Source organism: Haliotis rufescens, unplaced genomic scaffold (genome assembly GCF_023055435.1).
Source record: "Haliotis rufescens isolate VD_foot unplaced genomic scaffold, xgHalRufe1.0.p SCAF_13, whole genome shotgun sequence".
Taxonomy (NCBI): Eukaryota; Metazoa; Mollusca; class Gastropoda; order Lepetellida; family Haliotidae; genus Haliotis; species Haliotis rufescens.
Genome location: NW_025963813.1, coordinates 10931522 through 10957610, shown reverse-complemented (window position 1 = coordinate 10957610; position 26089 = coordinate 10931522). Strand labels below are relative to the sequence as shown.

The 26089-nt window shown below is 41.1% G+C and overlaps 1 protein-coding gene across 3 annotated transcripts; it reads right to left on the bottom strand.

Annotated features, from left to right (window-relative positions):
- Nucleotides 1–1693: 1693 nt before the first annotated feature.
- On the bottom strand, nt 1694–25720 carry LOC124139076 (probable glycosyltransferase STELLO1). Of its 3 annotated transcripts, none has more exons than XM_046506069.2 (5): nt 25616–25720; nt 19258–19421; nt 18750–18881; nt 16801–17726; nt 1694–3068 (listed from the first exon to the last, which is right to left on the bottom strand). In XM_046506069.2, exons 1-5 carry the CDS (start codon nt 25661–25663, stop codon nt 2032–2034), a joined length of 2307 nt encoding a protein of 768 aa, XP_046362025.2. In that variant the 5' UTR covers nt 25664–25720; the 3' UTR covers nt 1694–2031. The 3 variants fall into 3 exon arrangements, with proteins under 3 accessions (XP_046362025.2, XP_048250132.1, XP_046362028.2); XM_046506072.2 differs by lacking the exon at nt 1694–3068 and adding an exon at nt 19889–20095 and having other exon boundaries at nt 15255–17726; nt 25616–25694; XM_048394175.1 differs by lacking the exons at nt 16801–17726; nt 18750–18881; nt 19258–19421 and adding exons at nt 4269–4388; nt 5607–5775 and having other exon boundaries at nt 1694–3988; nt 25616–25697.
- Between the last annotated feature and the right edge of the window lie 369 nt (nt 25721–26089).

Sequence of the window (26089 nt, the reverse complement as noted above, 5' to 3'; positions counted from 1 at the left end):
TTGATTTGACTACATTCTTTTCAATGAGCAACGGTTGACGTGTATCCAGTATACATACGTGTGAGTTAAATCAATCACCAAATTCCCTGGGCGAGATGTTTCGCATAAACGAATGTTCAGTATTCATTAGCAATTCATATTTCCTTTTCAACGAAGGAGGCTTGTCCTGAGGTTTCTGATTCAAACAGATGAAATCGATAAAATGAAATGCATGAATTGATTCCAAATCAATCATATTGAACACCAACTGTAAACATTATGAACAGATTTAGTGATCAGTTGTTGAGTCAAACGCCGATTTCACATTACAGTAATACAGTTACAGTTAAACCCCGAGAAGATCCTCAGCAACCCATGCTTGTCGTAAGAGGCGACTAACACTCACTGGAGTGTCTGGTATCGACAAACAAGCAAGGTACAATTAATGGTGGGAGAAAGCCCACAATGACGGGCGGATCCTTAAAGATCTACGGGAAGCAACTCTGTACATCGAGTCATGGCGAGATGGATGATCAGCTGCGGAAGTGTACACGAAACACGTCTATAAAATGTCACTTGGGACCGCGTGGCATCGGAGATAGAGTGAGTGAGTGCGTTGGGTTTAACGCCGGTTTTAACAGTATTCCAGTTATATCACGGCGTGTCAGCTTAATGTGGGAGGAAAGCCCGAAGTGATGCAGGTCTCAGACGTTTACCACTTCGGTGAAACCCACGAGCACGGGTATGGTGCTGACAAACCTAGAAACATAATCGGGGTCAACCGGGATTCGAACCCACAATCGTAGGTTTTTGGCGTGCCCAAGGGACGCAACTCTGCACAGCGAATCGCGGCGTCTTAGACGACTGGGCCACCAGCGCCCCCTCAGAGAGAGATGGATTAGATGTATAATGGTACGGATCGGATGGAAGGGGTCTCAGGATCCCAGATTTGCCCCGATCATGATTACAGGTCTGTCAGAACCGAACGGTGCACACAAGAGTTGCGTCAAAAATATTTGCCACGTCTTCCACATGCATTTACGTTCCTCCCATCTTATGCCGACCCGCCGTGATCACTGTAACAAGCAGCTTCAAATCCAATTCACCCACATCCTGTTCCTTCAATCAATGATCATTTATCATATTCATACCGGGTGAAATATAACTGCTCAAGACCCGTGAAGATCCGGGGTAGAATAGGTCTTCAGCAACCCATGCCTGTCGTAAAAGGCGACTGTGCTTGTCGTAAGAGGTGACTAACGGGATCGGGTGGTCAGACTCGCTGACTTTGTTGATGCATGTCATCGTATCCCAATTGCGTGGATCGATGCTCATGACGTCAATCACTGGATTGTGTGGTCCAGAGTGGATTATTTACAGACCGCCGTCATATAGCTGGAATATTGCTGAGTGCGGCGTTAAACAACAAAAACAAACAAACAAAAATAACTGCTCAAATCCCTCTGATCCGGATATCTGTCTTAACCAGTCTAAACACACAAATCCTGTTCACAGAGATTCAATGTAAGTTGCATGTTTTAAAAAAGAACAGTTTTGACTAATAAACGAATAGTTTGCATTTATACGGAGGTTATATGTACATGTATGTTTCATCTCCCATTGTTCTAATAATAAAGTCTTGGTGCTATACGATTGAATTTTTCTCGATCCTATCACCCATGCGTTAACCTCGTTTGTGGCTGAAAAACTCGCATAATATAAAAAATAAAATTTATTCATTTTTGGTAATTATGTTACACTGCACGGTGTTCAAAGCAAAGATTTATGTTTCTAGGTTTGTCAGCACCATACCGAAGTGGTAAACGTCCTGCATCACTTCGGGCTTTCCTCCCACATTAAGCTGACACGCCGGGATATAACTGGAATACTGTTAAAAGCGGCGTTAAACCCAACTCACTCACTCACTCACTCAAAGCAAAGATTTAGGAAATCGATTGTTCTCCAGTAACATACACCACACGTAGAGGACACCAACAATCTACTTCATCGTAAAGCAGGCAGTCCATTGTCATGGGTTTTATGGGGTATTTATCACGGATGACCATCGGGTTTTCTCACTGGAAACTGAACACTTCCTTCAAATAGTGGCTGCAGGTTCTCACAGAAAAATCTCCTTCCATCATCAGTATTCAAAAAACGTCCGAATTTCATCGGATGAAAAAAGTAGTCGTCCGATGTAAACAGTTCCTGGAACCTGTACCTGTCTTCGCCAAAGATCAGCTTCCCAGGAATGTACTCTATGTCCTCGAGTGTATCCATTCCTTGAAGAATAGTAGGAATCCCCATTTCAACAATAACTCTGTGCTTCTTTAACAACGAGACGAGGAACAAAAACATGTCCTTCAGTCTCTGTGGTAAATAATAGAAGTCACATGTGGATCCAAACATCAGATCCAAAGACTTTCTGTTCCGAATATACGTAGTGTAAAACCGATTAGCCAATTCAGCATCTCCTGTGCCTCTTTGAGATATTTCCTTCAGTTCGTGAAGCACCTTCTCATAATTGTGCCTACCTTCCGCGTCCTTCCACCAATACCAGGGTGTGATCAACACAGTCCTGTTGAAGGCATTCAGCTTACTGTTAAACCATGCATTGTCTCGCGGCAGTTTATGAAGATTCCAAATTTGTAGAAGCGTGTCATCGCCAATGTGAAGATACCCTTTGACTCTGTAGTTCATCTTCATGGCATATGAAACACAATCGTACATGAAATGCCATCCGTCAAGTAAGCCTTCCAAATGGGACATTTTCTTGTTGCTGAATCTGAGGAACGCGCCCATACTCGGACCACAGAAGAGTATATTGGGGAAGTATCTTCTATACACCGACTCTACGATCCAAGTAGTCCAGTAAAGTTTTGGGTAGTTTATCTCCACAATGAGCAGCACATCTGTGAACAAGTATTTCGCGGGAGCTCTACTTCTCAGCGCTTCTTTGACTTCATCCACTTCAGGACAGATGGGCTTGTTATCCCAGGGTAGCTGTACAACCACGGACATTGACGTCAGGTTATATATCTTATGATTGTGTTGACTTGGTGCAAAGTGCATCTTAGTACAGTTCTGACCTCCAGAATAGTGTTTGCTGTTACTGAAACCCATCCGAGGATTATCGCGGAGGAGATTCATAATCCGTAAATCATTTATCCACGATTCCATTGCAGCAATGTTAGCTTTAGATATGATAGCTTTAGCAACAATAGATCGTACAAGACTATTGAAACATCCAAGTAAGTTTTCAGAGGAATCACATCTCCACTTCTCTAATTCCTTCATCAATATCTTGATGTTATTCAACACTAATTTCTTAAACTTAGGATTAATGTTTCTTATTGCTGTGGTACCCATATGGCCAGTATAATCCCCAGTCTCCCACATCAACCTCTGAGACAAATAGCCTCGTACCACACCATCCAACACTGAATCTCCAGAAAACGGAAGTAGCATTAACCAGAATGCTTTACGGGTAAAAAGTGTGTTTCCGGTTGTGACTGCAGAGAATCTACCCGGAGGAACAAATGCTGGAGGTGCCATTGTATCAAACTGAAGATCCAGTGTCTTTTCTCTGCTGATTTTTAATAATTGTTTTCTCTGGTCGTGATAAAGAGGCGTTTCACCACTAATGATGCCGTGTTGTATTGGAGGTGTAGGGACATAGCACAGGTCAAACAGTTTAGATTGTGTCGCGTTAACAGATTCCGGGAATCCCACGGGATGCAAATACGGTTGACCAAAATGTCTGTAGTGGTTGAATGTGGTGTTGCCGGTGTAGATGAGGCCATGAGTGTGGTCACTGTAGATGAAGTTGTTCATTGGAAGGATGGGTTTGACACCATATGCCAAATCGTAGATAACCTCCGCTGATTGTGACATGGCATAGAGGTAGGCTATATTCTTCAGAGGGTAGCCTTTTTCTCCCGCATGCTTAACTGAGGTGAACGGTAGAGTCTGGATATTTCCGGGATGAATATAGGTGCACTTCGGTTTCCTGCAATGTAAACCAGGAAATGATAAACTGAAAACCAATGATACAAAGTTACAGAAAGGGTCCCCTTTTACCCTATGAAATCAATTTTTAACCATTTCACAACGTTAAAATTGCCTGACCCTTCATTTGATGCAATATAACGATTGTATTAACTGAATTAATCCCAGATAACCGTCACATACATAAACAAAACCATTCTGGCTCTACAAAAGCGGACATTATTAACATGTTAATGGCTTCGTATTATGGTACATCACCTACGACATGCAACTTTACTTACCGGCACCCATCTAAATATGGCTGGGGACCTGATACTACGATGTTCCAACCTATGACGTCATCAAGGTAAGACACGTCGGTCTGGTAGGCAGAGTCGAGGGACAGCACGATCCACCGGCCACTGTTACAGGTTTGAAAACGTATATGTTGTTATACAATGGCTCTGGGGTAGTCATGGAATTGCAAGTGCAAATTTATTTTACATGTACACTAGAACCTCGTTAACCCGGACGAAGCGTTACCATTTTATTTGGCCGGATTAACGAACTCATGGCTATGGAGTCGGTCTGGATTCAGAATTCAGTATTCAAGATTTATAACCGTAATCCGGGCTACAAAGTACAAATACATAGTCCTTAATTCAAAAAGAGGTGCGGTGAGGTAAAATTGGGTTTAACGTCGCGTCCAAGATTATTGCATGCACGTGTGTGTGTGTGTGTGTGTGTGTGTGTGTGTGTGTGTGTGTGTGTGTGTGTGTGTGTGTGTGTGTGTGTGTGTGTGACTGCTTGTACTAGTCCGGACTGATGCCGATTTATAGTGCTAGCTCACTGAGATACGATGCCGCAGTTCAACATAAATACCCCACTCACACAGCATACTGACTCCGAGCCGACCAGTCCTTGTTTTAGCCCCTTAATGCCGAGCGCCAGACAGGGTAACAACAACTACCATATTTTAACGTATTTTGGTATGACGCGGCTGGGGATCGAACCCCGGACCTTTTGCTCTCCCGGCGGACGCTCTTCCATGCCACTAGACCACGGAGGCGGTCAATTCAAAAATATATATTATAAAATACATGCACGCACGCACGCACGCACATTTATGGAAGACGATTTGATGTGTTCGGGGTGCAATATGATGAAGCTTACATAAATGTCAGTTGTCCATTGTATATTGTCCATATTCGGCAGACAGATGTGCAAATGGAGTTTCACTACGTCTGTTTATCATTCAACAGACATACGCGTAGTGACGGTGAGGTTTCGCGACGCGTAGTTTTTTGTTTGTATATTGTTTTGTCCTACTGTAGCTGCGTTATCTGCTTACCAACACGTGTAATTGAGTGTTTTTGTGTTGTTGTTGTTGTTGTTGTTGTTTTGTTGTTTAACGCCGCACTCAGCAATGTTCCAGCTATATGACGGCGGTCTGTAAATAATCGAGTCTGGACCAGATAGGAGTTCGATGGAGTGTTTTTGTGGGTCCTTTTATCAATAGTATAGAGATCCGTTAATAGCACCGCAATCATAGCTGTTTCCATGCCAACCGCTGCCACAAAACAAGATTATGTTATACGTTTAGGTGGTGCACAACACTTGAATTATTTGACAATATTTACCCCCAGTTGCTATTTCGGGTGATGCGTCGGTTCACAGAAGGCCGTGCCGGGTTGGAATCGTGAAAGAAGGTTCTGTAGTTCCGATGTAGCATTACTGCCAGGAAAATGGTGGAAGCGACCAGCAAACCCAAAAACAACAGCCTCATACGCATAGTGAACACGTTCTTAACTGAAAGTAAAACACACAATGATAAACAACGCGGATGGAACAGCGTCTGAAGTTAAAAATAGGAGTATGTAGAATGACTGAATGAAAATAGGAGTATATAGAATGACTGAATGAAAATAGGAGTATGTAGAATGGCTGAATGAAAATAGGAGTATGTAGAATGACTGAATGAAAATAGGAGTATATATAATGACTGAATGAAAATAAGAGTATGTAGAATGACTGAATGAAAATAGGAATATGTAGAATGACTGAATGAAAATAGGAGTATATAGAATGACTGAATGAAAAAAGGAGTATATAGAATGACTGAATGAAAATAGGAATATGTAGAATGACTGAATGAAAATAGGAGTATATAGAATGTTTGTTTGTTTGTTTGTTGTTTAACGCTACATTCAGCAATATTCCAGCTATATGACGGCGGTCTGTAAATAATCGAGTCTGGACCAGACAATCCAGTGATTGACATCATGAGCATCGATCCACGCAATTGGGATACGATGACATGCGTCAACCAAGTCAGCGAGCCTGACCACTCGTTCCCGTTAGTCGCCTCTTACGGCAAGCATAGTCACCTTTTACGGTAAGCATGGGTTGCTGAAGACCTATTCTACCCCGGATCTGCACGGGTGAGTATATAGAATGACTGAATGAAAATAGGAGTATATGGAATGACTGAATGAAAAAATGAGTATATGGAATGACAATGTTCAACGTATGCTAGAAAATGTGTGTCTTGTGCAACAAGGTATGCAAAGAATCTGTACAGTGTCTTGTCCACATATATAATCCTCACGCCTTCAACAGAGGTAATGAATCCACATACCGTATGTGGGCATTTAACTATAAATATGTTTAACGAATATGCTATTTCTCAGTCGTCTCTACAGGATCAAATGATATCTTCAAAAGTCGTGCGTTGAACTTTTTACAGTTGTTACGCTAAAGAATGCTGCACGGTTTTTTTGCGCGCTGGAACAGTCCATTTGGGACACGCGTGCACTCAACAATGTCATATTTGGGTTGCTTTGGGGTCACAAATTCGCGCTTGGAAGTGGCTTTCACGAAATATCCTGTGTGCCTTCTACCCCACCACTTCAACCATGGATTATTCACACACTTATGCATGTGTATATATAACGTGACATTATGTGGATATTCTGCTTTCAACAGTGATGTATTTGAGTGACGTTTGGTGTGCAACATTTGTGCTGTGATGTGACGTGCTTTGTGTCAGTTCTGAAAATGGATATATATCCTGCCATGTGGATGTTCCGTCGGACATGTCGAGTGAGTAGAACTTATTTTTACAACGCGGTGGGGGGGATATGTCGCATCGGATACATGCTTACAACGATACTATTTCAAGATGGTAATTTTCGACCAAATCCGAGCCCATGCAATCCGTGGGTAGGCGTTGCCTTCACTTGGCTGATAATATTATATACTTTTATCTATATGTTTTAATGTTATTTTGTCTATACTCCATTTCATGCATTTACCACAACTCAGTTAAACGAGAACAAATAACGTTAACAATAACGTTTTCACTGTTTCCATATACTTATTTGCATATCCTGTGTACTGGTGTGCCTCACAATTCTTCAACTATATGTATACCAGTCGTGAATTAATAAATGGTGACATACTGAAAATAATATCACAAAATTGTAGAGGTATCAATGATAAAACTAAACGTAAAGAAATGCTTACATTTACATTTCTTTAGAAAAAGAAAGCAAGTATCTACTGTTTGCAAGATGTGCATTTGAAAAAAAACTACGGAACAAAATATTGAAGAGGAATGGAGAAACAAATTAAAGATTGTTATTAGCCATTATAACAGTAATTCTAGGGGTGTAGCCATACTGTTTGTCAATAACTTTGACTGTAAGATCGAAAACGAAATATGCGATGTAAATGACATTATGCTTATTGTAGAAATGACATTAACGATTACAAGCTAGCTATTGTTACTATTTATGGACCATATATATAAATATAGACGATGTGGAATTCTATAACAATTTAGAAACGACAATTAGATCTCTCGAAAGTGACCATATTGTTTTGTGTGGAGACTGGAATATAATATGCAAAATATTCAAATGATGCATTCAATTACAAAAATGTAAATAACCCAAAAGCTAGAGATACATAACTACAACGTAAGGACGAATTGGATTTAATAGATATATGGCGTGAACAAAACCCTTTCAGCAAGAGATATACATGGCGATAATCCACCCCTTTGAAACAAGCGCGCTTGGACAACTTCTTAATTTCCCACAATATGCTGCCTTCCGTTATGAAGGATCGAACCACTCACCAATATCATTGATCTTCAAACTCACAGATCTTAAAAAGGGGCAAGGGGTTTTGGAAGTTCAATAATTCTCAATTAAAAAACGAAACTTATGTAACACTCTCCAAGGCTACCATTGAAGAAACAAAGCGGCAGTATAAAAATGAAGATAATAACATAGAAACCGAATTTAATATAGACAATCAACTTTTCTGGGAAACATTGCTTTTTAAGATAAGCGGTAAGACGATACAATACTCGTCCTACAAAAAGAAAAAGCAACATTTACGGGAAGAAAAACTCTTCTGACTAAACAATTAGATGAACCCCAGGAGCAGAGGGTGAAAGAGGAAATTCTGGCAGAGATTATGATAGTCAATACAGAATTAGAAGAAATCAAAAAACATAAAACAAAAGGGTTAATGGTACGGGCAAAGGCACAATGGATAGGGCAAGGAGAAAAAACGACAAAATATTTCATTCAGTACTGTTCTTGGCGAAATGATGAGTTTGAATTATGATAGTGCATTTAGAAAATGTGACACACTCATGTCCATTTGGTCTTCAAGAAACCTTACTCCTTCAGGGAGAAATACCGTGTTAAAATCACTAATTGTGCCAAAATGTAACCATTTATTTTCATCTCTACCAGATCAACCAGATACCATGGTAGAATGTTTTCAAAAAAGGTGTTTCTTATTCATTTGGTGAGGTAAACCCGACAAAGTAAAGAGATGTAAAATTGTATGTAAAACATCAGATGGAGGTAAAACATGTCCCAAAGTACTAGAATTAATACATGCGCAAAAAATAGCATTGGTACGTAGAGCATCAAAATCGAAATCAAAGTGGTGTCGATAATTCTTCTTAAAAATACCTCTTTCTGGACCCTTCAATGCATACAAATGATTACCAAGATAAATAATATAAGGACCTTATTAAGGCTTGGTGGAAATTCATAGATAACACCCACATCGAACGTATAAATAACAAGGGTATCCTAGCACAATATATATGGCTTCACGAGAACTTAAAAATAGGAAATACCTGTATCTTCTATAAAGAATGGTTTGTGAAAGGGACACGTTTCATGTATGATCTTCTAGATAATAACGGACAATTCATGTCATTCGAAACCTTTAAACCCGTTTTCAAATTGAATACCAACTTTTTAACCTTCACGCGTGTTGTTCTCGCTGTGAAACAATACTGTTGAGCCCAACGATTATCAAAATTTACCATAACCCAACAATCTCCCTTCTTCCCATTTCATATATATCATCTGAACAAAAAAAAAGGTTTACAGTATTTCTATAAAATACTTATTAAAATATATGTTATTTTGCTAAATTAGAGTACGAACACGATATTGAAAAAGAGACAGGAAGATGATCAATTCTATCCCGTTTAGGTGCACAAAGGTGGCGAAACTACAATGGTTCCAGTTTCAAATTTTAAATCATATATTGCCAACAAACTGTCTTCTAAATAAAATGCGATACGCAGACAGTACAAAATGTAGCTACTATTCTAATGAAGCAGAATATCTTATATATATATTTTGGGAATGCCACAAAATGAGCTCCATCTGGCGAGACATGGAAATTTGGATATCGCACAAAACCCAAAAATTCGATAACAATATCCATAGGAAATATTCTTTGGGGTTATTTATCGAAAAATAAACGATCCTTTAAACCTTATCATTATTTGTCACAACGAATCATTTTCAACATTAGAAATAATATATAACCACCAGAATTACAATTTATACAGAAGGAGCTCACTGAATTTTAAAAGTTCTCAAGGAATACTTCCGTCATTAATTGCAATAGAGATTACTTTAATAAGCTTTGGTCCAGCTGTCATGCTTTATTTCTGTCAATTGTCGTGCAAAACCGCGTAAATGCTCTAGAAAAACATACAAATTACAGAAAACTACGTCTATAACGAACACGCTTATAACGAACTGACCGATATAACGAACTTATTTTTCAGTCCCGGCCATGTGTTGTATATTTGCTGTATATATGCGTATAACGAACTACGGTTATAACGAACTAAAATTAGTGGTCCCTTTGAGTTCGTTATAACCGTAGTTTACTGTATTTAAATAGATCTACGGAGGGGAACAAACACTCGAAGTGGCGTTAATCCGAACCGGGAAACATATGAATGCATACATGGGATTTTGTACTTCCCTTCATACACTGGGAGATTAATAGGTAGACTGACAAACGAAGTAATAAGATCTTGGGTGACAAGGGCTGGGAGGAGTCCAAATTTACTACCCGGGTACCCATCCCCTATTACCCGACCCTACCCGGGTACCCGCTGTAGGTCTCAAGAGGTAGGTACAAACTGTCCGACTGGGAAAAGTTTGACCGTAGCTCTGGTAAAATGTGTTTTGATACATTTATGAAACGGCCTTGTGTATACACTGAAGTTGACTGAAGTTTTAATTTTATTCAAACATTTAAAAGTCAGAAGGAATGGGCGTAGTTGTCAGGAAGAACTGCGAACATTAGTGACTTGTAGTTTAAACATAGAGTTTTAGATACTTTTTGTCATTAAACAATATATCACGTTACAAACCACGGGTCCGGGTAGTCCTGTGGGTACCCGGGTCCTACTCAGTACCCTCCCGACCCGAGTACCCGTCCCAGCTTATTATCGCAAATCCTTAAATCCAGTTTCGCCAAGACCACTCAAAATCATTGTGTAATTGACATTTATCTACCAGCACTACAAGATTATTTATCAAGAGCATTTAATCCGATAAACGTAATATTGACGAACTTGACTTGTTGAACCATGTAAAATACCCCTGGGGGTGTTGTAACTGACATAAAAATATTTCACGAATGCAGGAATTGCGGCCTCGCTGGAAACCCGAGGAATATGTTCACTAAAATAGTTACACAGACAACAATACAAATGGTGAAGGTGAAATTTCAATTTTGGATTTTGTATCTCAATCTATTAGAATTGCAAAACACTAGACACCGAATCATATAGAAGACTCTCAAATCATTATTACATTGTACGTACGTTTTAAATCCACACCTTTATAGTCTTATGCAAGCTTTTGACAGTCTCGGTAAGGTTCCGAATGGTTTGTGACAATTATTTCTCTTCCATGACATACCTTCATCGAATAAACTGGGTCAGTTAACCTTTGTTGCAGTGAACACCCAAGCCGCCCTGTCAGGTAGATGTATACCTGATTGGCTGCCTCGACCGAGCATACATCCTGAGAAATACCTTCTCATTGAAGATGTTGTTTTAGGGGACAATCTGTTTGACCTTTGACTGTCGTTGGCGTACTCAATATTGAGCATTAATTTGTGAGAAAAGCGAACAGTTGCACTTGTAAGAGGGAAGGCCAACCCAAATTCCAACGGATGACATCTACTTGTACTAAAAGTAATTTGTTATTGTACCATCTTTTATAAAAAAAACCTGCATTTATGGCATGAACACACAACGCCATTTAGAAAGTGGCTAAATGTAACAAATGTTATATTCGGGATAACAATTTCTCAGTAAAGTACAGAATCTCGTACAAAGTACGTGATCTAGACTACCAGTTGTCCGACTTTCATTATCGTAGGAGCCGGTGGCTGAATGGGTTAGATCGCTGACTTTGTGTGCAGGCGATTAGGTGTGGCAGTGTCGAATCCCGGGTGGGACTCGGCCAAAAAAAGTACGAGAATCTTTCTGTACTGTACTTAAATGAGTTGTGGAGGGGGTGATGTGGGTTGTAGGTGGATGGTGTAGAGTGGATGATGTGTAGAGGAGGTTTTGAGTGTGGATGGCGTTGAGTGGATGATGTCTCGTGTCGGTGCTGAGTGTGGATGGTGTGGAGTGTAGGTGTGGATGGTGTGGATCGGGTGATGTGTAGTTGCTGTACAGTGTGGATGGTGTGTAGTGTAGACGTTGTACAGTGTTGTGTATGGAGTGTTTTGTACACGTTGTACACTGTGGATGGTGTGTAGTGTAGACGGTGTATGGAGTGTTGATGGTGTGTAGTGTAGACGCTGTACAGTGTGGATAATGTGTAGTGTAGACGCTGTACAGTGTGGAGTATGAAGTGTGGATAGTGTATTGTGTAGACGCTGTACAGTGTGGAGTAAGGAGTGTGGCTGGTGTGTTGTGTAGACGCTGTACAGTGTGGAGTAAAGAGTGTGGATGGTGTTTTGTGTAGACGCTGTACAGTGTGGAGTAAGGAATGTGGATGGTGTGTAGTGTGGACGCTGTACAGTGTGGATGGTGTGTATAGTGTAGACGCTGTACAGTGTGAAGTATGGAGTGTGGATGGTGTGTTGTGTAGACGTTGTACAGTGTGGATGGTTTGTAGTGTAGACGCTGTACAGTGTGTAGTATGGAGTGTGGATGGTGTGTTGTGTAGACGTTGTACAGTGTGGAGTATGGAGTGTGGATGGTGTGTTGTGTAGACGTTGTACAGTGTGGAGTAAGGAGTGTGGATGGTGTGTTGTAAAGACGTTGTACAGTGTGGAGTAAGGAGTGTGGATGGTTTGTAGTGTAGACGCTGTACAGTGTGTAGTATGGAAAGTGGATGGTGTGTTGTGTAGACGTTGTACAGTGTGGAGTAAGGAGTGTGGATGGTGGGTTTTGTAGACGTTGTACAGTGTGGAGTATGGAGTGTGGATGGTGTGTTGTGTAGACGTTGTACAGTGTGGAGTATGGAGTGTGGATGGTGTGTTGTGTAGACCTTGTACAGTGTCGAGTAAGGAGTGTGGATGGTGTGTTTTGTAGACGTTGTACAGCGTGGAGTATGGAGTGTGGATAGTGTGTTGTGTAGACGCTGTACAGTGTCGAGTAAGGAGTGTGGATGGTGTGTAGTGTAGACGCTGTACAGTGTGGATGGTGTGTAGTGTAGACGCTGTACAGTGTGAAGTATGGAGTGTGGATGGTGTGTTGTGTAGACGTTGTACAGCGTGGAGTATGAAGTGTGGATGGTGTGTTGTGTAGACGCTGTACAGTGTGGAGTATGGAGTGTGAATGGTGTGTTGTGTAGACGCTGTACAGTGTGGAGTATGGAGTGAGGGTTGTTGTGTAGTGTAGACGCTATACAGCGTGGAGTATGGAGTGTGGATGGTGTGTTGTGTAGACGCTGTACAGTGTGGAGTAAGGAGTGTGGATGGTGTGTTATGTAGACGCTGTACAGTGTGGATGGTATGTAGTGTAGACGCTGTCCAGTGTGAAGTATGGAGTGTGGATGGTGTGTTGTGTAGACGTTGTACAGTGTGGATGGTGTGTTTTGTAGACGCTGTACAGTGTGGAGTATGAAGTGTGGATGGTGTGTTGTGTAGACGCTGTGCAGTGTGGAGTATGGAGTGTGGATGGTGTGTTTTGTAGACGCTGTGCAGTGTGGAGTATGAAGTGTGGATGGTGTGTAGTGTAGACGCTGTACAGTGTGGATGGTGTGTAGTGTAGACGTTGTACAGTGTGGAGTATGGAGTGTGGATAGTGTGTTGTGTAGACGTTGTACAGTGTGGAGTATGGAGTGTGGATGGTGTGTTGTGTAGACGTTGTACATTGTGGAGTATGGAGTGTGGATGGTGTGTAGTGTAGACGTTGTACAGTGTGGAGTATGGAGTGTGGATGGTGTGTAGTGTAGACGCTGTAAAGTGTGTAGTATGGAGTGTGGATGGTGTGTTGTGTAGACGCTGTACAGTGTGGATGGTGTGTTGTGTAGACGCTGTACAGTGTGGAGTATGGAGTGTGGATGGTGTGTTGTGTAGACGTTGTACAGTGTGGATGGTGTGTTGTGTAGACGCTGTACAGTGTGGAGTATGGAGTGTGGATGGTGTGTAGTGTAGACGTTGTACAGTGTGGATGGTGTGTAGTGTAAACGTTGTACAGTGTGGATGGTGTTTTGTGTAGACGTTGTACAGTGTGGATGGTGTGTAGTGTAGACGTTGTAAAGTGTGGAGTATGGAGTATGGAGTGTGGATAGTGTAGACGTTGTACAGTGTGGATGGTGTGTAGTGTAGACGTTGTACAGTGTGGAGTATGGAGTGTGGATGGTGTGTAGTGTAGACGTTGTAAAGTGTGGAGTATGGAGTGTGGATGGTGTGTAGTGTAGACGCTGTACAGTGTGGAGTATGGAGTGTGGATAGTGTGTAGTGTAGACGTTGTACAGTATGGATGGTGTGTTTTGTAGACGTTGTACAGTGTGGAGTATGGAGTGTGGATGGTGTGTTGTGTAGACGTTGTACAGTGTGGATGGTGTGTTGTGTAGACGCTGTACAGTGTGGAGTATGGAGTGTGGATGGTGTGTAGTGTAGACGTTGTACAGTGTGGATGGTGTGTAGTGTAAACGTTGTACAGTGTGGATGGTGTTTTGTGTAGACGTTGTACAGTGTGGATGGTGTGTAGTGTAGACGTTGTAAAGTGTGGAGTATGGAGTATGGAGTGTGGATAGTGTAGACGTTGTACAGTGTGGATGGTGTGTAGTGTAGACGTTGTACAGTATGGAGTGTGGATGGTGTGTAGTGTAGACGTTGTAAAGTGTGGAGTATGGAGTGTGGATGGTGTGTAGTGTAGACGCTGTACAGTGTGGAGTATGGAGTTTGGATAGTGTGTAGTGTAGACGTTGTACAGTATGGATGGTGTGTTTTGTAGACGTTGTACAGTGTGGAGTATGGAGTGTGGATGGTGTGTAGTGTAGACGCTGTACAGTGTGGAGTAAGGAGTGTGGATGGTGTGTAGTGTAGACGTTGTACAATGTGAAGTATGGAGCGTGGATGGTGTGTTGTGTAGACGTTGTACAGTCTGGATGGTGTGTTGTGTAGACGCTGTACAGTGTGGAGTATGAAGTGTGGATGGTGTGTTGTGTAGACGTTGTACAGTGTGGAATATGGAGTGTGGATAGTGTGTTGTGTAGTTGATGTGTTGTGTAGTTGTACATTGTCGAGTATGGAGTGCGGATGATGTGTTGTGTGGACGTTGTACAGTGTGGAATGTGTTGTGTAGTTGATGTGTTGTGTAGACGTTGTACAATGTGGAATATGGAGTATGGATGATGTGTAGCATCTGTTTAATTTATCTACGTGAAATCGCCAGCATCGATCAACAAGCCATTGGAATCTTTTCAATTTTCTGCTTTAATGGAATAACAGGAACAATATGAAACAATCCGAAACAATCATAACAAGCATTTTACCACAGACAATTTATTCAGGAAAATACATCTTGAGCCAGTGACTGGAATCGTTATCTGTGTCTAACAAAACACCCGGCCTCACCAGAATATTAGATGGTGACTGATAAAAGATATTCCTGCACAGTCATGGTGCAGGAGTACCTTTATGAAACCAAAACCAAGAAGATTATTAAAAAAATGTTTTGCAGCTCTATTCCACTCTGTATGTCAGCATCAGGAAAACATAGTGGAGAAAATTGAATTGCGTAATAAAAGATTTCATACACTATATGTTAGTCCAGATAAAGAGACACAAGCTATCAATAATTTGGTTACATTGTTGATACTCATATACATTGTCCAGATCACGAACAAAGTGAAGAGAGCAATAATGTGCAGTGGCGACCAAGGTTAATCTCCGACATCTGCAATCGAGGTTTTAACATGCATATTGCAAGTGTGGATTGATTCTGTACACAGGGAAGTCAGTCGAGGTATTGATTTGCGCATTAAAAGTAGGTATTAGTTCTGTTCGTTGAGAAGCCAACACTTCCTTCAAACAGAGGCTGGAGGTTCTCACAGAAAAATGTTCTTCCTTTGTCAGATTTTAACCAACGTGCAAATTTCACAGGGTGAAAGAAGTAGTCGTCCGATCTGAATACCTCCTGCATTCTACCCCTATCTTCTCCAAAGATCAACTTTCCAGGAATGTACTCGACGTTTTCACGCCTGTCCATCCCCTGTAGAACTGTGGGGATTCCAACCCCTACAATAACCCTGTGCTTCCTCAGAAGTGAGACCAGAAACACATACATGTCCCTCAGTCTCTGGGGTACATAATAGAAGTCACATGCAGATCCGAACAACATATCCAATGATTCTCTGTTCTTAACATAATTGGTGTAGAATATGTTAGCAAGTTCTGCACCCTCTCCCCCTTGTTGAGATATGCCCTTAAGCTCGTCCAACACGCGTTCACAGTTCTTCCTCCCCTCTGGTTCAATCCACCACCGCCAGGGGGAGTCAAGCACAGTCCTGTTTAGGGTTCGTAGTTCATCATTAAACCACACGTGATCTCGCGGGAGTTTATGAAGATTCCAAATTTGCAGAAGCGTGTCATCGCCAATATGAAGATAGCCTTTCGCTCGGTAGTTCATCTTCATGGCATATGCAATACAGCCATACATGTAATGCCATCCTTCAGTTAAGCCTTCCACATGGGACAACTCACTATTGCTGTCCTTGTGGAACGATTCCATACTCGGACCACAGAAGAGTAAATTGGGGAAGTATCTCCTATAGAGGATCTCCACTGTCCTGGTGGTTTTGTAAAGTTGTGGGTAGTTTATCACCACAATAAGCAGCACATCTGTGAACAAGTACTTCGCGGGAGCTCTACTTCTCAGCGCTTCTTTGACTTCATCCACTTCAGGACAGATGGGCTTGTTATCCCAGGGTAGCTGTACAACCACGGACATTGACGTCAGGTTATATATCTTATGATTGTGTTGACTTGGTGCAAAGTGCATCTTAGTACAGTTCTGACCTTCAGAATATTTAACTTTCTTAAAATCTATTCTTTGCGAGTCGGGAAGGACATTTATTCTATCTAAATCCTGTATCCACGATTCCATTATTTCAAAATTGGCTTCAGATAAGATTTTTTTTTCAACGATATGTCTGTACAGATCTCCGAAACATCCTGGTAAAGGTTGATTGGGATCACAATTCCACTTTTTTAATTCGTCTAACAACATCTTGATTTTATTCGATACTGATATATCTGTATTTTGTAAGTTAATATAGCTCTCACTTCTCGCCGTGTCGCCCATATGGCCAGTATAATCACCAGTTTCCCACAGAAACCTCTGAGACAAATAGCCTCGTACCACACCATCCAACACTGAATCTCCAGAAAACGGAAGTAGCATTAACCAGAATGCTTTACGAGTAAAAAGTGTGTTTCCGGTTGTGACTGCAGAGAATCTACCCGGAGGAACAAATGCCGGAGGTGCCATTGTATCAAACTGAAGATCCAGTGTCTTTTCTCTGCTGATTTTTAATATTTTTTCTCTCTGGTCATGATAAAGAGGCGTTTCACCACTAATGATGCCGTGTTGTATTGGAGGTGTAGGGACATAACACAGGTCAAACAGTTTAGATTGTGTCGCGTTAACAGATTCCGGGAATCCCAAGGGATGCAAATACGGTTGACCAAAATGTCTGTAGTGGTTGAATGTGGTGTTGCCGGTGTAGATGAGGCCATGAGTGTGGTCAATGTAGATGAAGTTGTTCATTGGAAGGATGGGTTTGACACCATATTCCAAATCGTAGATAACCTCCGCTGATTGTGACATGGCATAGAGGTAGGCTATATTCTTCAGAGGGTAGCCTTTTTCTCCCACATGCTTAACTGAGGTGAACGGTAGAGTCTGGATATTTCCGGGATGAATATAGATGCACTTTGGTTTCCTGCAATGGAAACCAGGAAATGATAATCTGAAAACTAATGTTACAGAGTTGCAAGCTTAGCATATTTCAGTATATGTTGAACCCAACTGTCGAAATATTCTTTACTATAAAGAGTTCCCTTCTTGAGGGGAAAAATGTGTTTTAGAATGATAACGAGCCACTTAATTGTATCAAATTTAACCTGTAGTTGATTATTCCTATGTGTGTCGAAACTGCTGCCCCAATACACCTTTGTGGTGAGGCTGAAACCCCCCACAGGAATTCATCCTTTCAAACAAGATGTGGGCCAAAATTATAAAATGCCAACTTAAAGTTAAAGAAATCGCACTCTTTCTAATTATATATTTGTCTGAATATGTCTGTTAAAATCACGAACAGTACATCATACAGTCCACGATCAAGGGGCGGTGGGGTAGCCTAGCGGTTAAAACGTTCGCCCGTCACGCAGTCGGCTAGGGTTTGATTCCTGACATGGTACAAAGTGTGGAACCCATTTCTGGCGTTCCCTGACGTGATATTGCTGCAATATTGCGAAACGCCACCTAAAACCACACTCGGTAATTAATTTCATATAAGAACCTGACCAGAATATCACTTCCAGATGTGTAAGAAGCGACTAACGGAATCGGTAGGTCTAGCTCGCTGACTTGGTTGATGGATGTCATCGTATCTAAGTTAAGTGGATCGATGCTCATGATGTCAATCACTGGATTGTCTGGTTCAAATTCGATTATTTACAGACCGCCGTCATATAACAGAAATATTGCTGAGTGTGGCGTTAGACAACAAATAGACAAGCAAAACTTCCAGTTGAAAACAAAGTAGCTTGGCTATCAAGATACAATCTAAATATTAAGGAAGAGAATTTATGGATGTCGACTTCTTTATCAAAAGGGAGGTTGACATCCATTAATTCTCTTCATTGTGTGTACCACAACTAAATGCCATTCACAGCCAAAATCTAATTATCTGTAGTGACAATAGACAGTTATTTGACGCCTGGTTTTGATTAAGGTTGCATACCTGCAGCCGTTCAGGTTTGGCAGGTAACCTGATATGACGATGTTCCAACCTGTGACGTCATCAAGGTACGACACGTCTGTCTGATACACAGAGTCGAGGGCCAGCACGATCCATCGGTTCGTTGTGTGACCGCTGCAGCAAATAGAGAGAAAAAACCCCATTGCATTTCTGGTTATTAGGAGATACATATTTTGAATTTAACCAGGGTTAACGTCATTGAGATATTAAGTTTAACATGGATACCCTATATTGGCTCCGAGCCGACCAGTCCATGTTTTATCCCTTTAAAGCCGAGCGCTAGCCAGGGTAACAACAAGCACCATCTTTTAACGTCTTTTGGTATGACGTGATCTGGGGCCACTGACCTTCGGCTCTCCGGCCAGAATCCACAAGGCCACTGTCCACTACACCATGGAGGCGGTCTCAGTACGAACATGGAAGACATTCAAAACTCGAGCCATTGGCTGCACATTCTACACGCGCTTTAAAATCTGGTGAATATATTTACCCAGAATTGCTGTATCCTCTGAGGTGCCGGCTCAAGGTGGGCATTTCCAGGATGTTGTTTGGAGGGGACTTTCTGTAGCTCAGTTGGAACGTTGTCAATATTGAAGTCATACACAAAGCCACCAGTGCCATCCACAACCGTTTCCTCTTCGTGGCTAACATGTCCTTGGAAGAAAATAAAATTTAATTAAGAATTAAACATACATTAATAACACGACGAGGTTGGTAGAGATATTCTGGATTTTGAGTCAGTATATGGAAGGAATGCCTGTTGGTTCAAATCCTATCTTGTGTGTAGACCAAAATTGCTTAATAATCCAGCCCACTCCATATAAGAACATACCACTCAGAAGATGCTAAAGAACACTCGTCAGAAAAAGTGGTTGATCTTCAGCTTCTATTGTAAAGTACCAGTACGTAAGAGAGAAGTGAGTTCATTATTTACGATATAGTTACCCGACTTTATACCAGCTGGTTTAATACATCAGTTGAAACGCAAAAAGACATTATTATTATTTTATAAGGACACGCAGTACAAAAATTCTCATTAAATTTACACTAGATATTATTAATTTTACAACCTTGTAAGTGGCTACACGCGTATTAAGCATGTATTTATCCAAAATAATTACCTCTCTGCTTCTTAATACTTCGCGGAAAAGTGGAATCGGTTCTTCGACTGCACGTAATATCTAGATAGTGATCTTTTTATTACACGTGCATTACAGTTGGTTGATGGTCGTTCAGGTACGATGAAACACGAGGTCGGACAGCAAAGGGTCGACGTTTCCAGTCGAAGCTTGTTGCAGTAACCAAGACAACCAGCTTAGTGTTCTTTTCTACGATCAGAAAGGTTTTAAGCATGGCAGTCTTAAAACAGTTAAGTTTATACTAGATTTTCCGATCCATTGTATGAACACGTGACAAAAAACATGCTGAAGGACAAAATGGCTACCATCAAAGTCATAGTCGAATGATCGAGATACGCATAGGTACGCACGGTGTCGTATATCATGGCGCCACGGGTGGCCCAGTCGTCTGAGGCGCCGCGATTCGCTGTGCAGAGTTGCGTCCCTTGGGCACGACAGAAACCTATGATAGTGGGTACGAATCCCGGTTCGCCCCGATTTTGTTTCTAGGTTTGTCAGCACCATACCCGTGCTCGTGGGTTTCACCGAAGTGGTAAACGTCTAAGACCTGCATCACTTGGGGCTTTCCTCCCACATTAAGCTGACACGCCATGATACAACTGGAATACTGTTAAGAGCGGCGTTAAACCGCTTAACGCTTCCGTGTGCGAAATACGCTTCAGTCGGAAAGCGCACGTAAAATCTCCAAGTATAAGTAGGTAAGTAAGCTTAACGCTTAACTCACTCACTACGTAGATGATGGTGACATCACGATAAGTATACGGTTACTGACAAAGAATGGGAGTCAAGCGATGTGGGGACGAGTCTTGGGTTGCCACGTCACTTACCATCTTCCCGAGGCAAGGGAGTTAACTGACTTTAAAAGTGGAAACTGGCCTTTTAAAGTCAGTTAACTCCCATGCCACTGTAGACGAAGATAATCAGAGCTCCAGATAAGCTGCGTATCTGCGTGAAATACGCATCAGAAATGCAGAAATACACAGTAAAATATAATCCAAGCGTATCAAATACGCAACGAACATTACAGATACGCTACAAAAATAAAACTTGTGCGTATCATCAAAATATTGTGAAGTAACCCTGCGTATTCGATTAGCAAATCAGCAACTCCACGATGACAGTTACATCATGATCATTTGCCATCACACTTTCTTGTGGAAGTATCGTGGTATTTTTGAGTCCTATAAAGCTCTCGAACCCACACGACACCAGTTTGCAGGGACTAGATGAATAGTGTTTTTAAATATTTAACTTAAATTCCCACATGTGTAAAAACTAGTGGATAACAGAAATTTGAATACGAAGATAGAATTACTGATACCCAATGATTTTAAAATGCATGGGTAAAATACCCACAACACCAAAAGCTTATCTTGAGCTCTGATAATGTTCGATAATTGATGCAATTAGTGAGGTAGACAGCTGTAGTGTCTTGTGAAGCAGACCCCAAGAAAGAAGTAAGATCAGTGGCCTGTGCAGATGGTACCATGGGGATGCTTTTGAGTTCTGTTTGTGCAGAACAAGCGAAACAACGAAATCTGCTTCCTTATTGAGAGGGAGGACCGCCTCCGTGGTCTAGTGGTAGAACGTCCGCCCGGAGAGAAAGGTTCGGGGTTCGATCCCCGGCCGCGTCAACCAAAAGACGTTAGAAGATGGTACTTGATGTTACCCTGTCTGAGTGGGGTATTCATGTTAAAGTTCGGCATGGTATCTCAGTGTGCTAGCACTATAAATCGGCATCAGTCCGGACTAGTACAAGCACATGCACGTCGCTATATAAGTGCAACAATCATGGACGCGAAGTTAAACCCAATTTCACCTCACCTCACCTTGCCGATTCGAGGAAGCTATGACAATGGAATCCCGAGTTAAATAATCACATTTTGATTTATGCTTGTTATGAGTATTTTGTTCTTACTTCGAACTTTGCAATGTGATAAGTACATTGGGTGTGGCAGTTTCAAAGAATAACATGGACACTACACTGACACTACATCAACACTATGTCGACACTACTTCGAACCCACATCGATGATACATCTAAAAAACATCGATGATACAATACAAAAGGCTTTGTTTATCAATCATAATATACAAGTAAAATAAAAACTACGGTTATACGGCTTTCCTCCCACATTAAGCTGACACGCCGTGATATATATAACTCGAAAACTGTTAAAAGCGGCGTTAAGCCAAATTACTCACTCACTATTGAAAGAATCAATCCATTTATAAGTCAATCCTGTCTTCATTTACGTGAGTATATTTGAGGTTATACATCCATGGTTAGCAAACCAAAAAATGTAAGTGGGAAATTAAATATCTGAATCGAAAGAGAGTACATAATGACACAAAATATCCCAGTCTCTCGGTGCAATACGAACCAGGGACCTTCCGATGTCCAAATTTCCAAACAGGTTAACCCCGTCAGCAAATGCACTGACGCCTTGTCGACATGCCCAAATCCATTAACCCCGACTGCAAACTTACACTTACATATAAACCACAGACGAAAAGGTCACAGCGACCTCGTAGATAATACAACCAACCAACCATCCATGTACCAATTTGGGGAAATAATGGATTCCAGCTTTGGGTAAAACACTCGGGGGGTCAGTGAATGATATATACTTGAAGGTAACAAGTGGACCAGACATTAGTCCACTGAACCGTTATGTTTTCTGGTGTGAACAAATGTCCACCTCTGAGTCCGTCAGAGCATGACGGAAACTGGCTAAGCGTGAAACGGTTTTTCAAAGTAGAAATATCATCGAATACAACACTGTACAATCATCCGTAAAGATGGTTTGAGATGAGGATATCTGATGGGTTCACTCCCACAGCGAGACCTACCAGTTGTAAATATCAATACAAATGGGGCCAACGGCAACGGGTCACTCTTAACAGAAAGGCAGGCAGGCAGACAACCAGCTATACATGTATATATGATAAATACAAAAACAAAATTATTAAAAATATCCGTATTATACTACTCAAAAGAAGTTAAGGATCATCCGATTCTTTCATATTGGTAATGTTAATCTGTCATGGCATGGTAAAAATGTGAAATTGACCAGGATTTGTAATTTGATTGCCTGCTTCAGGTCACGTGCTCAAATTTGACCAATCATGAACCATGTAGCAGATTTCGGCAAGAAAGCGTCATTAGAAACCATTTTTTATCCAATGAAATCTTATGTTATAGCTACGATAAGACTCCAGGCAATGTTACGAGCGTGTAGATGAAAAAACAAGCTTTCTAGCGAGGTGTGATATGTCAGCCACCGACGAACGTGTTATTCATACGAAACTTTCGAAAACGGAGGTATTTCTTCATGTTACTAAGCGGACAGCCGCTGTTATCTGGAAATGAGTGAAAACAGATACTATTCATAATTCTTTTTAAAATAATTTTCCAATTACGTAAACAATGAAAATCTTTAGATCTTTTGAAACTTATATTTGCCCCAAATCGTCAAATTGTCGCTTCCTTGGTCCTTAATCTGGACGTTATGAATGTGTTAGCTTACAATTTTTTTATTTACAACGAACTTAATTAAGTTTTCAATGCATTATTTAAATAATGTGATAAACATAACTTTCATATTTATAAACACTAGGATTAGACCTTTCAAATGGTGTATAACATGGTTGTTGCTATAGATCTAATTGTTTTTAATTGTTTTTTTGCCTTTATACATGAAAATGGCAAATCATTAGTTACTGGACACTGGTACTTTTAGTATTTACTCCTACCATCTAGTCACAACTCACAAATATGTAGGACTGTAACTTTTGTGTTTGCTAGCCATTACATGGAAATAGCAGATGATTCATTAAGTTAAAATACTCATTACAGTATATATTTTATGACTCATGAACATTCATTCACTTTCATTTAATTTTTAATTTTTAATAAACTATGTTTAATTCATTCATCTCTTGTCTTCTCTTGTCACTATGTGTATCGTAGCGTATCGAGATACGTATCGAATCGTGATGTAAGTATCGAGGTACGTATCGTATTGTGACCTAGGTGTATCGTTGCAGCCCTACTAACCGGATCGGGTGGTCAGGCTGGTTGACTTGGTTGATGCATGTCCTCGTATCCCAATTGGTCAATGGTCATGATGTCAATCACTGGATTGTCTGGCCCAGAATTAATTATTTACAAACCGCCGTCATATAGCTGGAATATTGCTGAGTGCGGCGTTAAACAACAAACAAACAAATATAGGAGTACTGACGGTTACGATTGGTTCTGTTTTCTATATGACATACATATTAATAATCACAAGTGCGGGGAATAAGGAAGACTTTGACTGAGTGAACTCGTGTGTATCTAATGGGAGAATATTAACTTTTAACGCTTGTTGATTTTTTTGCCTTTCGTAAGTTGTAAACCGCTGGAGGAAATAAAGCTAATGAATTTATAGCTATGTGTATGATAGATTTACTTCACCAGACTGTTTTACTGGCTTGTTCAGAGTGTTACAACGTCTATATAACCATATAACTCTCGTCGCTGTGTCTGTTGCGTTCGTCCAGCTAGTTAAAAAATCATTACCGATGTCGCGTCTTATCTTTCTCGGGTATAAGGGGCGGTCGGGTAGCCTGGTTAAAGCGTTCGCTCGTCACGCCGAAGACCCGGGTTCGATTCCCGACATGGGTACAATGTGTGAAGCCCATTTCTGGTGTCCCCCGCCGTGATGTTGCTGGAATATTGCTAAAAGCGGCGTAAAACCATACTCACTCACTCACTTTCTCAGGTATTGACTGTCGTGTGTTTTCATATTTCACAACTCAAATTGCTTCTGGCACCCCGTGTGCCATTTTGCGTGTCAGATTGCCTGCTATAGTCACCGCCTGGTCTCGGTTCCGTATCTTCCTAGAAAATACACGTTCAGAAACTTTATGACAGCCTTTAGAAACGCTTATTTGTTCCTTCTTCACCGAGAGTGGGTGTGACCAAGAGAGGTCACGTTTTACCTTTGACCTACCCAGTTAGTATAAGAAATAGATCACTTGAAACAAAATTTGTTTTACCTGGGTGTCCGTCCTGTGATTGTGACGCCAATCCTCGGGTGCGTGTACACATTGCCTTATCGTTCTAGTTATTTCCCCCAAGAAACGAGAGGGTAGAGATGTAGTTGTATTTTCAAGCGCATACATGCTTCATAGAATGCAAACAAACGGCAGGGATGGGCGTCGGCACATTTAAATCAGGTCACAAACTTTCCGTGCACTTGATCATTATATATATTGTCCGTCTTACAAACCCCGATACAAACATGTCAAATACAGCCCATGCAAGTCTATAATGTTTGGCAAGTCTAGATTGCTGCAGTATCAGGCTGAAAATGAAGAGAGTCGCTGGGCTCTTTTTCATTATATGTTTATTATGATAATTTACACAATAATCTGTACAATATGTTCATTTCAGAGACTAGATGTTAGTCTATATCATGGACCACCCCACAGGGATGATAATTACAACGTATAGAATAACATGCGAAACCCACAACACGGCATTATATATCCTTTGCCAATGAATTCTCTTTAAAATCCCGTCAGCTTAAAGAAATCCTTATGGCTTGGAGATCATTCTCGTGCACGTCGATACACAACTTCAGTTACTACTACTACAACTAATATTGATCATTACAATCATGGGAAGTGGTAAGGATTTGAAGTAAATGGTTTACTTACCCAGGTCCAAGTTATCCTCTCCAATATACATCCAACGAAATGAGTCATGCATCAACAGTCAACAGTTGCCACATGACCTACTTAACAGACAGTCTAAGGGAGATAAACCGCCTAGGTATCGCGTGTTGCCCTTCCGGGCCACACCTCTGGACTGTTTACACAACGGAACTTTTCAATAGACGGATACAGATAAACTATATCGAGCCAGAAGAAGAGGAGACTCTGCTTGAGGGGCGACTAACGGGATCGGGTGGTCGGCTTGCCCTCATTTCGCCTACAATAATTCAAATGCTTAATTGCCTCACCCCTATTATATGAATGGGCATTGTCCATCTCAGGCTGTTAACTAATCCAAGCTCTAATCTAATCCAAGCGGCATAGAGGTTCAAAGTAAAGTGTTTACAACCTATGACAACTTCTCACAACTCTTGTTTGACATGGTCATTCTGTTAATCCTTAGTTGTTTTGAATGTG